This window comes from Haemaphysalis longicornis, unplaced genomic scaffold, assembly GCF_048455015.1.
Source record: "Haemaphysalis longicornis isolate Haplotype H1 unplaced genomic scaffold, Haemaphysalis longicornis Haplotype H1 scaffold_6, whole genome shotgun sequence".
NCBI classification, from domain to species: domain Eukaryota; kingdom Metazoa; phylum Arthropoda; class Arachnida; order Ixodida; family Ixodidae; genus Haemaphysalis; species Haemaphysalis longicornis.
Window position 1 is genome coordinate 67,052,897 of NW_027526407.1, and position 18,495 is coordinate 67,071,391.

General features: G+C 44.5%; 1 protein-coding gene across 7 annotated transcripts in view; it reads right to left on the bottom strand.

Annotated features, from left to right (window-relative positions):
* Rdga (retinal degeneration A) overlaps positions 1 to 18,495 on the bottom strand; it is a 520,967-nt gene that overhangs the window by 30,884 nt on the left and 471,588 nt on the right. For all 7 annotated transcript variants that reach the window (XR_013317059.1, XM_077674674.1, XM_077674671.1 and 4 more), the window contains exons 12-20: positions 17,800 to 17,870; positions 16,281 to 16,426; positions 13,354 to 13,472; positions 9,885 to 9,958; positions 9,031 to 9,136; positions 7,920 to 8,090; positions 4,078 to 4,100; positions 3,389 to 3,483; positions 613 to 692 (exon numbers count right to left, since the gene is read on the bottom strand). Coding sequence is in view for 6 of the 7 variants with exons in the window: in XM_077674674.1 (XP_077530800.1) it covers positions 613 to 692; positions 3,389 to 3,483; positions 4,078 to 4,100; positions 7,920 to 8,090; positions 9,031 to 9,136; positions 9,885 to 9,958; positions 13,354 to 13,472; positions 16,281 to 16,426; positions 17,800 to 17,870 (885 nt within the window). In the remaining variant the exon portion in view is untranslated. The remainder of the gene's footprint in view (positions 1 to 612; positions 693 to 3,388; positions 3,484 to 4,077; positions 4,101 to 7,919; positions 8,091 to 9,030; positions 9,137 to 9,884; positions 9,959 to 13,353; positions 13,473 to 16,280; positions 16,427 to 17,799; positions 17,871 to 18,495) is intronic.

Consider the following 18,495-nt stretch of genomic DNA (forward strand, 5'->3'; position numbering starts at 1 on the left):
CGCAAAATACATTAATAGTAGTCGATGGCAAGTGTTGCAGGGTCCCTTTAAAGATCAGCTAAAAGTGAGAAACTTCAGTGATTGCACCATGATTGCAACAGTGCAATCACGACGCAGTTTTTGTTTTTTGTTAAAGATTAGCTAAACGTAAAAAAACTTCAGTGATTGCAACACAATTGCAACAGTGCAATCATGGCGCAGTTTTTGTTTTTTGTTAAAGATCAGCTAAAACTGAGAAACTTGGGTGCAGTGATTGCCCCATGATTGCAACGGCGCAATCACGGTGCCATTTTTGTTTTTCGTTAAAGATCAGCTAAAACTGAGAAACAGTGCAATCACGGCATTTTTTTTGCTAAATTTAATCAGCTAAAACTGAGAAACGTAGGTGCAGTGATTGTACCGCGATTGCAACAGTGCAGTCACAGTGCAGTGTACTAGGCCCAGAATGGTAAATCGGTCAAAGCAGAGCAGGAATCAAATGAGGCGAGCATTTACACCAAGCAAACAATTCAATACATTTCATATCTAAGAAAAAAAATGCCCCCCCATTCCCCCCCAGTAAACCAACCAAAATGAAGGATCTCCAAAGCTACACAGCATTTGCAAACTCACCGAACAGAGTTGGTTTATCATCAGCCTGACATTTTCCAGGTCCGTATCAGGGTTCACACTCAAGTTTCCGATATGTATGGCTGCAATAAAACAAAGAAGAAAACAGTTCAATTGCACAAGTAAAGAACAAGCATGAATAGTAGATGAAGTAATCATGATCAGATTTGATCTGCAGCAAAAAAGTAAAAAAAAAGGAGCAATACAGTAAAACCACGTTACAAGAGACACTGTTACAAGTGACACTTGGTTATAAGAGACATTTGAATGAAGATGGTTAGATGGTTTGGTTGGTTTTCCTGTTTGCCATGTTAGCAACACTGCATACAAGAGACCTTCGTTACAAGAGACACGTTTCCCTGGTCCCTTGGGTATATCTTGTATAGAGGTTTCACTGTAATTGATAGTGGTCATATTTTCCAAAGCACGGAATGTCATGGAAGTACAGTCTCAGTGCCATTAAATTCCTAAATGTCGAAACCATCATTATAAATTTTAAAAATATTAACTGTAATGCTTTATAATAAACATTTGCGCTTAAATTGAGTGGATAGTGATAGAAGTAGTGTGTTCGTGGCCCACAGCTTTTTCAATGATTGTCAGATAAAATAAGTTCTACGTCACATCTGACATATCCTTAAAAAGTTCAAGAAATTGTAAAAATGAAATAAAAAACAAATTCCTATAGTACTATTCTTACTAACTGCCAATGAAAACATTATGATTGACATGCTCTTCGCATTATATGCAACCTCAATGACTGCAATGTTCGCAAAAAACTTTGTGGGTAATGAAAGAAAATAGCACAGATTCATAGAATGTTAATTTCAAACTTACATTTCGAAGCATTCAAAAAATTTACCGTATTCATTCTAATATAAAAAGGCGAGGCCTCAAACTGTACCCTTGCCTTATATTTGAGGTAAACAGCTTCTATGCTCGCTTCGATGAGGGGAAAGGCGCGCTATTGTTTTCTTTGCATAAAATTGCAATTATGGCCGAATATTTAACTTTGTAACATTGGGACATGTTCGCCCTTGAACCAAATGCCCTATCGTCAGCAAAACAAGCGATCCGATGGCAGTTCAACCCGCAAAATAGCCGTTGCGGGCTGCGAGACCAACAGCGCATCAGGTGATATTGAAGAAAAGAAGCCAAAAGCATCAAGAATCCAGAATATTCCAATCTAAAAGTTCAGTTGAAAGTCTGACTGTCCAGACCCAGCCGCCATCCCATGATGCCCCTGTCCCTTGTGGTTACCTGCCGGCATGCGTGCAGACTTTGCGTTTCATTTATTTTGCATGGCATTTGACTCCCTTGGATAGCGTATGAGGATTGCAAAGAAATGGAGCATTCCCAAAAACAATGTGCACTATTACTAAAATGACGCAAATGAAAAAAAAAAAAGCTAACGGAAGAAGTGTATAGGCAGGGGCATCAAATCGCAGACTCAAAAGCCTGTGTAGTTCGCGTGGCAAGTTCGACGGAGAGGAGAGCAATGGTTATGCGATAAACATAGAGCAATGGAGGCCCTTGCCTACGCTGCAACATGAAAAATGTTTCGGGAACAACGAAAGGGTGCGCTTTTGAAGTGGAGGAATGCCTGAGTGAACTTGCCGAAGAAAACCAGGAGCCGTGGTTTGGCTGTGACAACGGAAGCATTGCAGATGAAGGCACGAGAGTTCACAACGGATCACGGCATCTCGGGATTACAATTCAAGGCTAGGCGAGGTTGGGAACTGTAGTTCATCAAAAGCGCCGGCTTGCTCCTTTAAGTGCATAATATCCGTGCTACACAATGTTTCGAAGGCCTTCAAGTCGAATGTCATTTGACTCAAATGACACCTTTGAGCTGCTACACGACGTTTTTCAAAGGCCTTTGGTTGAAATGCCATCTGAGACAAAGGAGCACCACTAACGACCTTTGAGCATCTCAAAGGCCTTTGAAACGCGAGAAGCCGTACTCTTTGGTGCAGTTTCTGCATGCCATAATTACAAAACAAATATTTACGAGTAAAACTTGGTGTTTGAAGTGCCCGATCTTCAAAATTTTTATTGCTTTTGTTTTCTATCACTCTCTCTACAATTACAAGGTAACTTAGTACTCTTAACACCGGCGATGCAAAAAATGAAAAAAAGAAGAACCAGCTGTTAATGCATGCTTTGTACATGCACGCTTGTAGATTCTTATCAATATTATCACAGATAATTTTTTTTTCCAATTTCCACTCCAAAATTACATTTTTGTCAATAATGAAACAGGGCAGTGAGTGGCGACACCAAAACATAGCGGGCAAACGTGAAAAATTTCAGCTGCCTTTGAGAATTGTCGTGTGCATCGGCGGAACTCCTTCCAGTTTGAAGGGAATTTGAAATTGCGAAGGCCATTAAATTCAAATGTCCTTTCAAACACTCGTGTAGCACAGGTATAAGTTTCCTGAAGACGTTGGAAGCTTTATTTAAGGTATACTGCATTTCGAACTCAAACAGTACCCAGGACAGCAAACTTTGGGGGTGCGACAGCAGCAAGGAAAGCACCGATGATATATCAGAAGATCATACCTAGTGATTCTTGGATTGTTGTGTATACCAATATGTGCTCATACAGTTGCCTTGTGTGATATTCTGAAGGTAGAAATTAAATTTTCTTACTGGTTCTTTCGCCTTACACTAGTGTGCAAACTTTTTCCTTTTTCATGGGTTCTTCAACTGCCCCTCGCCTTATAATTGTGATCACCTTATAAACTAATAGATACGGAAAGTGCGTAATTGTACTTACACAGGGTCCGTAGTCGGTCCTTGTCATAGTGGTAGTTTTCATAGTCGGCCATGTTCAGTTTCCGGATGGAAATGGTCAGCTTTTCCAGTGGTAACCTGCAGGCAAGGTTGGAACGTGGCTTTACACACCAAGCTCGCAGAAGCAATGCATCTTTCTAACTGTATTTTTGCAGGGGGTCAGTATAGCAACACCTTTACAGGTATGCGTGAATATTTGTTGTATTTCAATATTCCACTGAATAATATGTTATTCAACATTTGCTTCAGTCAGTATCAGTGAACGTTAGGCTGCTTTTCTCCCCCATTAAAAATTTGCCATCTATTCTCTGAGGCAAGCCTAAGCTTGCTTTTTTTGTTATTCTTGGTCCTTCAACTTTGCTCTTAGGAATCACTCTGGATTAGCTGAAGTTCACAAACTTTTGGATAAAAAAAAAAAGCGCCTAAATTCTCATAGTAAAATTCATTGCAGCTGGTTTACTTTTATAGCGACTGTTCGAATTACATGCTGCGAAATTATTCCAAGAAAATCCTCATTTACTTTGCATTCACTTCCAAGGCAGAAACTACTATTCGCACATGCTTAATTACCACATGCTTAATTAATGCTAGCATGCCGTAAGCAGGAACTTCCGCAAACACTTTTATTCAAACACAAAAATGCATGACAAGCAAAATTCAAGATGGACTTACTGGCTTGGCACTTGGTTGTGAATCTGCGAGAGGACAAGAAAAGGAATACAACAAAACATTTCAGAAAGGTACCAATGCAAGAGAGGCTGTATTTACAACACTTCGAGGTTGCTAACTAACAGAAAAATACTAAATAGCCAGGGTTAATTCCACTTTCAAAGGGGATGGCAAAAGCCTCGGTAGAGCTTACAGGCTCATAAACATGAACCTAATTGGCATGAGCATGTGTGACTTCATGTAGGTCACACGAGCCGGAGAATAAAACAACATGACCCATGACAGAACAACCTGGCAACATTTTTGTGTGCACGCATGGGTCATAGTACCATATTTACTCAATTCTGAGCATCACCCAATTGTAAGAACCTTTCCCTACTTTCCGGAAAAGATTTGAAAAAAAAAAAAAAAAGAAAAGGTTTGCATGCAAATCTAAGCACCCCCATTTCTAAGCAACCATTGCAAGGTTGATTTTTTAGACGCGTGCAAGCGGGCTCGTGTTGACGTTGCGGCCAATTCATTTACAAATTTTCAATTACAAGCCACTTCAACGGAACAGAAGGCAACCTGTTGGGGGATAATGAAAGCAGCGGCCCAAGTGGCACAACGCACTCGAAGGGAAGTGAAGGTAAGGTGACTAGCCCCCGTATTCTGAGTCCCTCCTCCACTGGAGCCTCCGCTCGAGAGGACCCTTGAAAGTGAGTTTCGGTTTCATAAACTAACCTTCACTCGAGTGTCTCCTCCAACAGAGGAGCCGCTCGGCGATTTGGAGGAGCCGCTCACGATTTGGAGGAGCAACTCCAAGGTGTCGTCTGTGCTACCTTGAAGCAGCCCTCCAGTACTATTTTCAAGATGGCCGCCTACGCTCCTCTCGGTTCGAGCCGGCTGTGCTCGCTCGCCTCTTTTCCGGAGCATGTATCCCGCATTGACGAGGCATATAATGAAGGTTCAGGGGATTTCCGCACCGTGAATTTGCCATGTCAGCGCATAAGGTACTGGCTGAATACGCTTGAGCACTTCAGCAAGGGCGAATTCGTGTCGCAGTGCCTCTTTACCAAATCGGTCACTGCTGGAGCTGCCGAGGTGGCTGCCAAGCCAAACGCCGAGCTGCCGAGCCAAACGCCAGCAACCGCAGCCACCCACTGCTCCCTGCGTTCCGGATGCTGGTTACGTTGCGATGTTATGGCGCCGGGACATTTCAAGTTGTGATGGGTGCCTTCGTGAACGTTCGGCCGCCGACAAGCCGCGTCGTCAGGTGTTGGTTGGAACTCGTAATTCGAAGCGTCGTGATGTTTTCTGCGACGGCGGGCGAGCTCCGAGATATCTGTGCGGACTTGCCTTTATCCTCGCAATGACAAGGTTGTCGCTGTCATGTACCGAAAGTCATCGCTCTGTAATGAAGGTGTCACACTAACCTATGACACGGCTACCGTAAGCTGCTTACAGTGCGTATGAAGCAGACGATCGCCGTATGGAAGCGAGCGAGCGTGTCGTCTGCTCCAAAGCCCAGTTTTCTTTTTTTATTTTTTCTTCGAGTCGCCTGCGCTGCAAGGCTCCGCCCCTCTCCAAGTGCCCGTCGCTTTGTGCTCGCCTGCTACCTCGCGCTTGCGTGCTATCGAAGGGGGACATTTCTACCGGGTTCACAGTGGTGCCTGTAAAATTGCACATGCACTAATTTGTCATTTGAACATTATGTTGGCTTTGAGCTGCCGATAGTGGCGTGAACCGAAAAGAACAAATAATTAGGCGCTCACTGTGCCGGCAATTCCGGTCTATGATATGCGCTCGTCACGCATGGAAGCAAACTGCCCTATACCTCCAGCCCTTCCGCTGACATATCGTTATCTTGGCTGTCATCCGGAGGGGGGGGCCCTGAAACTTATAGTAATCGATACGATCAGAAAGAACAGGAGACACAACGGGATACGTGGAGACATGGAGCAGCGTGCACAAAAACAAAACAGATTTATCGTCTGCTACCGAAGTGTGTGTGCAGTGTGGCCAGACCAGAAAACAGTTATTTCTAGTTGTGTCCACCTGGTTCATGTTATTTTCGTGCTCCTCTCAACTATACAAACTAATATTTCTTAAAATAGCTGTATAATTACTTAACAAAAAATAAAAACATTAAAAAGTTATATTTCTTAGGCATACTTTCATGTCTTGAATAAAAAAAATTGTCATAACCTCGCCCCCAGATGCCTTTCGCTGCTCCTCCGAAACTGCGATCTCGAGGGTCCCTCCAAACGAAGGATTTCCTCGAAGGGTCGGCGTCACCACGTTTATGAAATGCCTGGAGACCTCAAGTTAAGGTGTTGCCCTTTCCTCCACTCAACGGAGTGGAGGAAGCTATTTGAGTGGAAGAGGGATTCAGAATACGGGGGTAGGTGTCATACGTAAGCGGTGACTTCACTGTCTGTACCTATTTTTCTGTTGAATGTTTGCAAAAGTAAAGCAATAATCCTTGCACCCGTCGCACCGGGATAAGGCTGTGAAGAAAAATGGCATGCTGCAGGGTATTGAACTTTCTGAAATCTAATACCCCCCTCACTATGGGAGTCGCGATCGTGGAAAAGAGGGGGTGCTTATAATCAAGTAAGTACGGTAAATACCACCATCGTAAAAGATGAACCGCACTTGAGCACAAACACCCTCATTATGCTTGAATTTAATTCCAGCATAAGCCAGAAGGAGGACAACAAAAGACGCCTTCCTGACATCGAAACAACCTGGTGTGTTCGCCAGGCGAACAAGGCACACTGCGTTAAAGCAGTATATTTACAGTGGCCCACTTTTCCTTGATGCTACTCAGAGGATGAGCCCCACATTGTGCAGAAAAGAGTAACGTAACCTGAAAGTGCACATAACCAGACTGTAATGCTAACAGGGTATGAAAAGCCAGAAGCATGAGACGATGCAAACAACACGCCACCAATTGCACTGTTATCCTTGTTGATCGCAAATGCAGGCTACGTGCCTTAGCAGAAAAATGTTTTGCATTTAAGCCTACACTTTCAACACTGCTGACTAATGCAAATGACCACTTGAGGGTAGTAATAGTTCCCCACAAAGAGTGAGAAGTTGCAGCAACACTCTGCAGCTGAATGATACAGTAAAACCTCATTACAAGACATACTCAATGAACCTAGGAAACACGTTCCTCTTATGTGATGTTGCTAACACGGCGAACATAGGAAAACCACCCAAATCATTTTCAAATGTCTCTTATAACCCAGTGTCTCTTGTAACAGTGTCTCTTGCAATGAGGTTTTACTGTACTGAGACCTCTAATATTTATTAATGTCTGAGTGCTTGTACTGTCCCGACTTAAAATGAATTATTAACAGCGGCAGTAACCCGCATCCTTGCGCTGCATAGCAAATGAGCAAACTGTCTGTCCTGTAAGAACAAAAAACTTACGGCACTACTGAGTAAGCAGACAGGTGCATCTGAAACAGCTCCCTTCTGCAACCAACAGGGCACGTGCTTCTGTCTCTATCACTGTCTGCTCTTTTTCCGAATACGCAGTAGCCACGGCTAACGGCTGCCACAGAACAGGGAGCATTTCTCCTAACTCATAGCTCATAGACATGTCAATGCATAGTGAAGAAAGCAAATCCCCAAAACTGCTTGAAAATCCACTTGTCATGCCAAGCCCCAGCCAGAAGCAGTGGTCTTCCCATAACCCCCCCCCCCCCGATGACACGGATTCCCAGATGCAGTTTCCTCTCTAGTATACTTATTAAGAAGCTCTATACTTCTCCCACACTGACAAAGGCTGAGGTGCGGGATGAGGGAGTCGGGACGTGAAAAACAAATGAACAGCGTAGAGGCCAGGGTCGCACCTTGGTCTTGGCCACCATGCAGGCCTTGTTGCGCATGCGCAACTCGATGAGTGAGGGCAGTAGGCGGCAGGGCTCCCCGTCCACTTGCACCGGGATCGTTTTGCTTGTCACCACGCGGGCACTCCGGCACTGACACAGGCACGTACCGTGGCCCCCAGCCTGGAGGAAGGGCTGCACCGCATTCCAAAACGGACGAGAGAAATGTCAGGTACTGTGTCGCAAATTTGACATCGAGGTTGTGGTCACTTATACCCCTGCCACACGGGCATTTTCAATCCGGATCAAAGCGAAGTGCGATTGACTTTTCGAGTGCGCTCGACGCACCACCGCTGCTACGTGACATGTTTCAATCCCGATTAAAAATTTCCGCCGGTTGCACTCGGGTACACCAGATGGCGCCACAAATGTACTTCGCGGCACGTGTCTGGTAACTTTGCACGGTAGTAGGTATACGTAACTATATAAATGTTACCGCATGCTTGTTTGCGTCGAGTTATTTGGTACGATTTGTGGAATTAGTTGAAGTTGTCAACTTCTGTGCCATTACTCAGTGGGGACGAGAGTACCACCGCTTTCGTTTGATCACGCTTGAAAACCTCAATCACGCTTCAGAAACCAGGATTGAGTTTGAGCGAGATCGGGTCCGATCGCAATTGAAACTGCCGTGTAACAGCGCCCAATCCAGATTGAGCTCGATCTGGATCAACCTGATCGCTCCTGAAAGTGCCCGTGCGACAGGGGTACCAGACCTAGCAGAAGCCAAGCTCCAAGAGCCTTTTCAAGCAAAACTTCCTTTTTTCACGGACAGTGGATTTACGCAATTAACTTGCCGGATGTCTGCGCAGAATCAGTATTGAGCAATTCGAAAAGAGTTATGTAATCATGTGTTTCGATGAATTGATTTTGTTTTTTGTGCTGAACATCTTTATTCACTCCTGCTCTGACACAGAAACAGAGACAGCAGTATTTGCAACTAAATAAATAAACAAACTGTTCGAAAAGTTTAAACACAGTGAATGCAACCTGGTTTTGTTCAAACTTCTAATGCGGCTTCGTTAAATGCGGGGATCTCTGAATGCAGTGCCAATGTGCCCGCGAAGAAGAGGCTCACCATTTGGTAGATGGTGAGGCCAATGACTTCGATCAGGCCATCGTCCGTCTGTGGCGATTCGAAAGACGTGCCCGGGTTTCCCCAGGGCCTCGTACCACCTCCATAACTGCAACAATTGTGAATGCAAACAATATTGCTCACCGCACAGACAGTTTGTGATGTCCTTCTGGCCTTCATATAGGCTGAGAAATTGAGCCTAGCTTTTCTTTCAGAGAAAATGACACAACTGCTAATATAAAAAACAACCGGTCATATTCCAGAGCATCGTAAAGGAATCCTCTACAATAGTGGTCTGGGAGCCACGTAGAATACACTAACTTTTAAATACACATGTACACTGTCTTCAGGATGCATTATAGCATACTGCATTCGTATTCTTAGATGCCTGTTGCTTAAATCACAGGAAATCACAGGTTCTAAGTTGGGGAGGGGAAGTGGGTCATTTCCCACTTTTTCTGTGACTACTAGCAAGGTTCAGGATGGGTCACGCAAGTTTTGATTTCAATAAAGCCACCTGATTCACAAAGGCCACTAGAAAGGAATGGAATGGCTCCATCATTCTATTTACATATTAAAACGTTTAATCGCTGATCTCTTCCCATGCGTTCCTTGATAGAGCGAAATACACTCTGCAACGGCACCGCAGATGCTTACGATAACACTCCAATTTCACTAGTTTTTGTCAAAAGCAATGTCTGAATTAAGATCCGTCATATTTCTCTACGATGATTATTACTAAACTGTCATGTTTACGATAACGAGAAGATCTTGAACAATTTTAGCCTCCACCCAGCAGCAATGAGGTTTGTTTTCCAGTACAGCGGACAAAAAAAAATTCCAAGCAGAAACTTCACCTGGGAATGTTGAGGAAGAGTATGGAGTGTACTTTGTGCTCCCGCAGCTTCGCCGTGTAATCTTGGCCATCGCACTGCACAATACAAGGCAAGAAAAGGTGGACACTTAAATTTATGTAGGGTACCTGGACAACCCTGCAAGGCACATTTGATTCAGTAGCTGCGCAATGCAAAAAACACGTGGCGAAAGCAATAATAGATACTTTTGGCATGCAGCTACAGCATACAGCAGTGGAAGCCTGTGTAAGAAAAAACGGAAGCAAATCACCACTACCCAGCAACACTAAACTGATAAGCCAAACTGAGAATGACCAAGAATGCTGCAACAGCCCAGAACGCCAAACTCTGCAACCCATTTGAGGATAATTTATGTAAATTACGCCAAATTTTCATCACCCTTATCACAGGACCATCCGTGCCTAACAGCTTCCTTGTGTCATCTCGGCTGTCACAGTGCCCGAGTGTTCCCGCATACTGTTTATCCAAATGCCCCTGTGGCTTTCACTTCTACTCATTTCATATACCTTGTTTTCAAAGGACGACCTCACACCTCAACTCAGAAAACTGACATGAGCAAAAGGTTGCCTCTTTTTTCACAAGACAAAGAAAGCTATTGCACCCCCGCTACCCCTTCGCTTCCGCTTCCAAGCAGCTGCTTGTTAAAGAAAGCTATTGCACCCATGCTATAACTTCCCTGGCGCTTTCAAGCAGCTGCTTGTTAAAGGAAACTATTGCACCAACGCTGCCATTTCGCTGCTGCTTCCAAGCAGCTGCTTGTTAAATAAAGCTATTGCACCCACGCTACCCCTTCGCTCTCACTTGCAAGCAGCTGCTTGTTAAAGAAAGCTATTGCACCCATGCTATACCTTCCCTAGTGCTTCCAAGCAGCTGCTTGTTAAAGGAAACTATTGCACCAACGCTGCCCTTTCGCTCCTGCTTCCAAGCAGCTGCTTGTTAAGAAAGCTATTGCACCCATGCTATCCCTTCCCTACTGCTTTCAAGCAGCTGCTTGTTGAAGAAAACTATTGCTCCCACGCTACCCTTTCGCTTCCGCTTCCAAGCAGCTGCTTGTTATCTCTATCTGCAGGTGAAGATAACTGTTTTGGGCTAAAAATCACATGCCCAGTTATGTGTGCACTGCCTTCGCGTCAAATCAGATAACCAGAACAATTCATGACCCTACCAGGAAAAAGTACCGTATTTACTCGTGTAATGAACCCGATTTTTTTTCCAAGAAAATTCGGCATGAATTTGGGGGGGTTTCATTATGCAAGGAAAAGTTGGAACAGATTTTTAAAGTTGAAATGTCATACAATACACATGCTAAGAGAAGCGCTCCCAAGGCCTTGCCTTTCTAGTAAAAACACGCAGGTGATTATGTAACGAACTTTCTGTTTTATTCACAACACGCCAGCAGCCCCTTACTCGCCTCCTCACTGAAGTCGTTAGCCGCTTCACATTTGTCGTCGGCCCACAGTGCATCGTCTTCAGTGCCATCAAGGCACTCCAGAACGTCTTTTCCCACACTGGGAAACTTCCCTTCTTTGGGCCCACGAAACACAAGCCCTATTCATCGCCCAAGCCTCTTGTTTTTGCCAGTAGCGTACACGCACTGGGTCAACTGCCACCCAGCCACCCAGCCTCCATGTGCATCAACGCATGCTCCACAACCTTCAGTTTAAAACTGGCTGTGTAGCTGATGTACTGGCCTGTCGTACGCCGCATACCAGGAGCACAAAAAAAGGTCGGAACACAGTTTAACAAAACCAGGGAGCATAATGGTGAAGTCGCAAAACAGCAGAGAGCAGGGAAGGAGTGCGGAGACGTTTGGTGCTTCGTTTGCATGCTGCAGCGTTTTCGTGGCGCTATATGCAAGAAGGTTTGTACAGTGTTTGGCAGGTGATGCTCCACAAGCGTGCAATTTTTAAATTGTGAGCCATGGCATTCACGCTTACGTCTCCAGCTACTGTTGAGATTTCTTTTTGTCAGAATGCATTTTTAGCATTTCTGTGCGTACTGTGGTGAGATATCAAGTTACTGCAATTGTCTACGGCATCAAAAACCACGCCGAGATAAAAACACCCTTCCCCTCCCCCCAGAATTTTTTATGCAAGGGACAAAAAAAGTAAATTCTCAAGACCAAAAGTGGCGGGAGGGTTCATTAGGCGAGTGCATTCATTGCGTGAGTAAATACGGTACTATGACTTCGCTAACACTGACCCTATTTAGTATTAAATTAAAATTTTATTAAAACTGTCTATTTCTTGATTTCACTTAAATGTTGACCCGTTGCCATAAAACACAGTGTCACGGACCATGTTCCACTCGTTTTAGTCAGTGTTTCAGATGACACCAGCCACTTGATTCCGACTAAAAGCAAGGCAATGGCAGTCGCCCAGCTGCATATAGACTTCTTATCTCATCACAGAGCGAGTTTGCTAGGTATTGTGTTCGTCACTCCTTCAGGCAATTCTACTTTGTTCCACAACGCCGTTGGTCGAATCATGAGCATAACTTTACACTTAACTGCACCGTAACATAAATACCGCCCGACTAAACGCTGCAAGTCATTTGACTGCGCACACCACCAAGTGCACGCATCGATTCGTTAGACTGCCCTTTGCATCATCAGCTCTTTATTGAGGCTACCATAATTACCCGATTCTAACGCGCCCCCGATTCTAACGCGCACCCGATTTTCCTGGCAAAAAAAAAAAAAACGAAAAAATGTGCACCTCGGATTGTAACGCGCAAGGAACTTTGTGAGCAAGAAAAACGAACGCGAGAGAAACCCGCGATTTATTTCTCGAAGTAATCTCACTCATATCACTCCTCGTTGCTCTCCGCTGACCACAACATCTCGTCCTTGGTGCCGTCAAGCGCGTTCGCGATGCCACACTTCTGAACGAACGTTCAACCATGGTCGATTGGATCGTGGCCCACGCCTCGCACGTCCATCCCCCGAGCTTCTCCAGAGGCGCAAGCTTCAGCCGACCGCTCGTTTTGAACGCGTGAGAGCCGCTGCTGCCATTGCTGTTATCAAGCGCGCAGGTGGAACGATTTGACGATTTGTGTGGACGCCGATAGAAAAGCATAGGCGCCTATGCTTCCTCCATCCGAAAAATCGTTTCTAAAAGCTTTGGCGCCATCTTGAGATGGTGATGGCGATGGGATGAAATTTCCACTGTTTCGGCAGTTTCGGTTTCGTATCCGATTCTAACGCGCATGCGATTTTTTGACCTACTGTTCCGGAAAAAAAATGCGCGTTAGAATCGGGTAAGTACGGCATTTTTTGGCACGAGCTTGCTCTCTAGTGAGCTTACAGTAATTTTAGAATGGCACGTCATTGCTTCTTCGTGACAGTGTTATAAGTTCTCTGCTTCAGTCAGAATCATTGGGGGAAGGGCACAGGCCACTGTGCTTTTCACAAGCAGGTCCGTGACGATCGTGACGAAGAAGGGGTACCCACCTCCAGGGTGACGTAGTTGCAAAGGTCCTTCCACTTGCGTTGTAGGAGATCCTTGCCTCCTGCCTGCCCGTAAAACATTTTGTTCTTTAGCCTGCTGTTGAACCGCTCGGGGTGAGCCTCTGTAAGCGATGGGCAGACAAGCGAGAGATAAGATCAGGCACGGGCAACGAGATAAGCACACGGCCAATGCAGTAGTAGCAAGCACCCAGGATGTGTGCAGATGCACTTCATAAAGGGACCATGAAGGGAAAATAAAGCCTTTGGCACCTCACTCAACTCCCCTCCAGTCCTTTCAAGGAGCCATTAAGAGAAAATACAACTTCGTTTAATTTAAAAGAACTAGGATTCAGTATCTCACTCAGCTCCATTACAGCGACAAAAGATGTTTTTTAACGAAAAAAAAGCAAAAAGTATTTAAAAACTTTCAAATTTTGCGCCACAGTATGAGCAGGAATGAAGTCATACGGGCCAACAGTAAAACATAATTTTCAATGCATTAACTGCACGTTAGCATTCAAGAGATGCGGTCAAGTGGAACTAGAGGCCCCATTACAGACGTCCAGTCATGTGTCGTCGCGACAGGTCAGTTAGGCATCGCACAAAAAAGGTTCCGTGACGTCATAGAAAAGTTGCGGGAAATTGGCTGGGGGGTCGCGACTGCTTCACACGTTTTCTTCAATATCTCCGTTATTTGTTCGAAGATTGCGATGATACTGGCATCGTTATCGGGACTAAGCAGCCTTTCTAATAAACCCAACTTGTATTTTGTCTTCATGGCTCCTTTCACCAGAAAAGGATACCGTATTTATTCGAATCTAACGCTCCCTCGATTGTAACCCCCACCCGTTTTTCGCGGTCCGAAGAAAAAACTCTATATCCTCGATTGTAACGTGCACTAGACTTTCATTATTTAATACAAAAATGCAACTTTCCCTCACCTGGAACAAGCAAGGTTTATTCCAAAGGTGGCACGAAATGAAATGTGCCAGTTATTGGCGGCAAGGCAGTCACCACGACAGTGGTACCAGGCAGCGCCGTGAGTTTTGTCGTTACGAGTCTCTGAGCCGCTCGCTGCTGCTGCACGTACTCCGCTAGCGGGTCTGCTATTTGGGGATATCGCCGCCTCTTTGGTCCGCTGAACCCTTACCATGGTGCCTTGCTAGCAAACATTTTCTCTTTCTGTTTGCGCCAGTCCCACATGCAAGTGTCCGGAACACTGAACGCATGTGACGCGGCGCCTGATTTCCAACACTTTCCACGCACAAGGTTACTTTTTCTTAAACGCGGCATCGTGGTGAACCTGCCGTGTCTTCGCAGTGGGAAATTCCATGGCGGAAAGAGCAGAGGAACGCAAAAAAAGACCACGCAGGCAACAAAGGCAAACATGCGCCGACTACGAAGCGCTGGCTATGCGTTCAGTAGTCAAGCAGCCATCTTGAAACGTCGATGGCGATACGGCGCTGCAGTTTTGAGTCGTACTCGACTGTAGCGCGCATAAAATTTCGGGACCTATTTTTCCGGAAAAGAGGTGCGTGTTATATTCGAGGAAATGCGGTATTGTTAAAATATTTTCACATTTCGCATTAAACAACATCGGAAATGACATAATAGGAGAAACACTGAAAAACAGAGTTGTCAGCATGAAAAAAAGCACATGATAGCCCAGACGCGGTATGATGTAACAAAACTTTGTTGGGCTTTGTCGGGAGGCCACAATCGGACAAACAGGATTCTGCGACGTCATTGAGACGTTGCCAGAAAGTGGTTAGGGAGTCGCCATTGCTTTGTGTTTTCCTTCATACATATGGAGATTAAATGCTGGAAGTCTGGCTTAAAATTGGTAGCACTGTTATTGGTGCAAAACAGCCTTTTAGATTAACCAAACATATGTTGCCTTTATGGTCACTTCAAAGACACAACAAAAGCAAGGAAACAAAAGTTTGTTTGCCTAGCCCCCCACACCCCCCCTCCCTGATTTCTAACCTTCAAACATCCCCTGTGCCTCACTTCTTAGGCAAAGTTACATCAACTATATGACAAATAAAAGCGGAGAACTGGTTTGTTCGTGAGGAAATATTCATAGAGAACTGGCTTGTTCAGAAGAAAAGATTTTTTTTTTACGAAGTCATAGCATTTCGGAATGTAACCAGACCACAGACATTTTTTTTTAAGGCACTTTTGCTAAGCAAATTTTTGAAATGCAGACCTAGGAATTCAGCTTCTTTCACCATTTTTAATGCCAGAGGTAGCCTTTGTCAAAATTTTCTAGGCCTCGGCTCAAGTTCCTGGGCTGTAAGGAACTCAATGCAGAAGCGTAATGTTCACATTTGACAAAATTTTTTTACAGCCGTAAGAAATAAAGGTTCTTTCGCCAACTGTCCAACATATTTTGGTAAGTAAGCGCATACTTTGAATTCCTTAGGGCCTACAATTTTTTGCTGTGGCCGAAACTTTTGACAAGGACTGTACGTCTTATACAGGAATGAAAATACAACACTTTAGTATAACAATGGTAATGGTAATATACATAGCGCGTGTAAACAGAGAAAAAACCCCATAAATTCTAATAAACTGCTTAGGCAGGCATTCACCCCAAAAGGTCCGCCCGCTCTCATAAAGCCACCTTATAAAGTTAACTGTTCCAAGACAACACTCCAAACCTTTACTATGCAAATATCCCATCAGCATGCAATCTAACAAAGCCAGCCTTTCCCATATAGGAACAAAAACCATAGATTTCAAAGTGTAGAACAATAAAAAAATTTTACATTTTCCTTACATTTGCACTCACCAAGCAGCTAGTTTGTTCGTAGTTTCAAAATACCCAGCGCTGCAACAAACCAACGCTTGCAAATACCCGAGAAATGAGAGCAGAGGTTTCACAACTGCGCCCGAGTGAAACACTGGGCAGCGTTTGCAAGACTCACCGCGTGCTTCGTGAAACTCCAAGGCAATGTGGGCGTCCACGCCGATAGAGAAATAATTATTGACAACATTTAAAGGCACAATCTCTTTGCCTTCCTCGCACTGGGTGACGTCCACCTCCGGGTTTCTATTTACAATTAGGTCCCACCTGTGGACAGAGGACAGAAGAAGAAAGAGTAGGAGGAGGAGGAGGAGCTTCTTGAGACCGTTCCCCAACACAATCCCTTCTCACCTCCCCAAAATACTGTAACAGCAGACAACTTGGCTGCACAAATATCGAGTCGTGCATTCCTGAATGTGAGGGCAACGATTCCTTTACTTTTTCGTACCACCCGAACACACTAGGTCATTCGCTAAAAGTCCACCTTGTTTCAGCTACCCATCGAAGCCTTTCGCATGCATGGAACGTCGTGAAAAAACGCAACAGGAACACGAAAATATGAACGAGCACGAGCAAACTTCAAAAATACTGTTCATGGAGGTACAACAATGGCGTGCTACTGGTGTACCATATTTTCGCGTGTATAAGCCACACCAAAAATGCGAAAATTTCAGGGGTGAAACAGAGGTGCGGATTATATGCGAGGTATTTCCTTTGGTGCAGCTTCACCGCAATGCGCGTTAAGCCGTGATGCCCCCACAGCAGTAATAGCGACTAAGCCACTGTTATCCCATTGACAGCGCTTATTTTGCATGCACAGCTCAACAATATACCAACTGAAAAAATGTATGCGGCAAGCCATCTAGTTACGTAGTCAGCTAGGTGAGTTCTTTTGCAAAAAACAAATGTGTAATGTTGCTTGATTAGTAGCTTTGGTCCATCCCTTTATGTATAAAATATGCGGGCAATACATGTCAATAAATTTTTTTTACTCGCCGACAGAAAGTGGGGATGCGGGTTATATGCAGGGGCGGGTTGTACCTGCGAAAATACGGTATTTTATAAAGCTGCCTTTTCCAACTTTGTTACTGTAATTAAGGCACGATTCAATTTCACTTGCATGGAAACAAATCGCGCTATTTGTGTGTCTTGGTTCATATTTTCACGTTCACGTTTCATTTGTCAATGACTGCACATCAGGTACGAATAAGTCATAATATAGGAGCTATTAGGACTCTGTGGCTGCAGCTGCCCTTCCCATTATCATCATCATCCTCGGCAGAATTATGAACTTTTTAGAAACTTCAAGAACTCGCCACCGTGCTTGTCATCCCTCCCGACATTCAGCCGGAGATGTCCTAATTTAAGCAGTAAGAGAAATGAAGGGAGAAAATGCTGCCCTTCTTTTCTTTATTACATTGTTTTCTAATACTGATGCCCTCATAATTTGACCCTTTTTGTAACGCTCTTCCCACACCTGCAAAGGCTGTCAACACAGTGAAACAGCAGGTGACAGAAAGGGGACTGTAAACAACTGGCAAGATATAGCCCTGGGGTGAAGCACAAGACCCAGCAATTCTCAACAAACAGAATGAGTGGGACAGCTTTTGTTTTCCGATGTGCACTTAAAAATTTCTCACCTGTCCAGCTGAACAATGTCTCCATTCTGAACGTCTTGAAGTATCTTCGAAATTGGCTCGTCCGTGTAGCCCTGTCGACAAAAAAAAGACAGAACGCAAACACTTAAAACAAATTTGTTTTGTGCCAATTGTTATCCAGACAAATTCAAACATGCAGTGAAAAGCCAACTACCAGACGCAACAATGCCAACAATATTTCCAGTACAGCCTGAAATTAAAATACACGTTGCAGCACAGACACTTATTACCAGTATCTTTGTTAGCTAACAAGAGGTTCATAAAAAGTCGTCTGTATTATCAGAAATTCGCCTTAAGCGGCTGTTTTTTGCATTGTGCGCGTTACAAAAGAGCAAAAGCGTTGTTCGTCTTAACCGTAAAATTTGTCATAACCGAGTTTGTCTTAACGAGAGTCTACTGTATTTATAATTGAAATACCAGAGCAGGCCCATTTGATATTTCTTGCACAGCAAAACACCGTCAAACCGTAATTTGGGCAGGGTTCAAAATGCTACACTATGACCGGTATTCAATGGCGTGGAATGCATGCAGGCAACCATGCGAGTGCGCCGCCATATCTGTGGCCAAGCGTCTGTTGCTAGGCGACATTGTGCGCACTGACCCCAGATCAGGCACCCCTCTTCTCTGTGCAACCGTGTGAGTGCGCCGTCACTCGTTACGTCGGGCTCCGCGGAATGG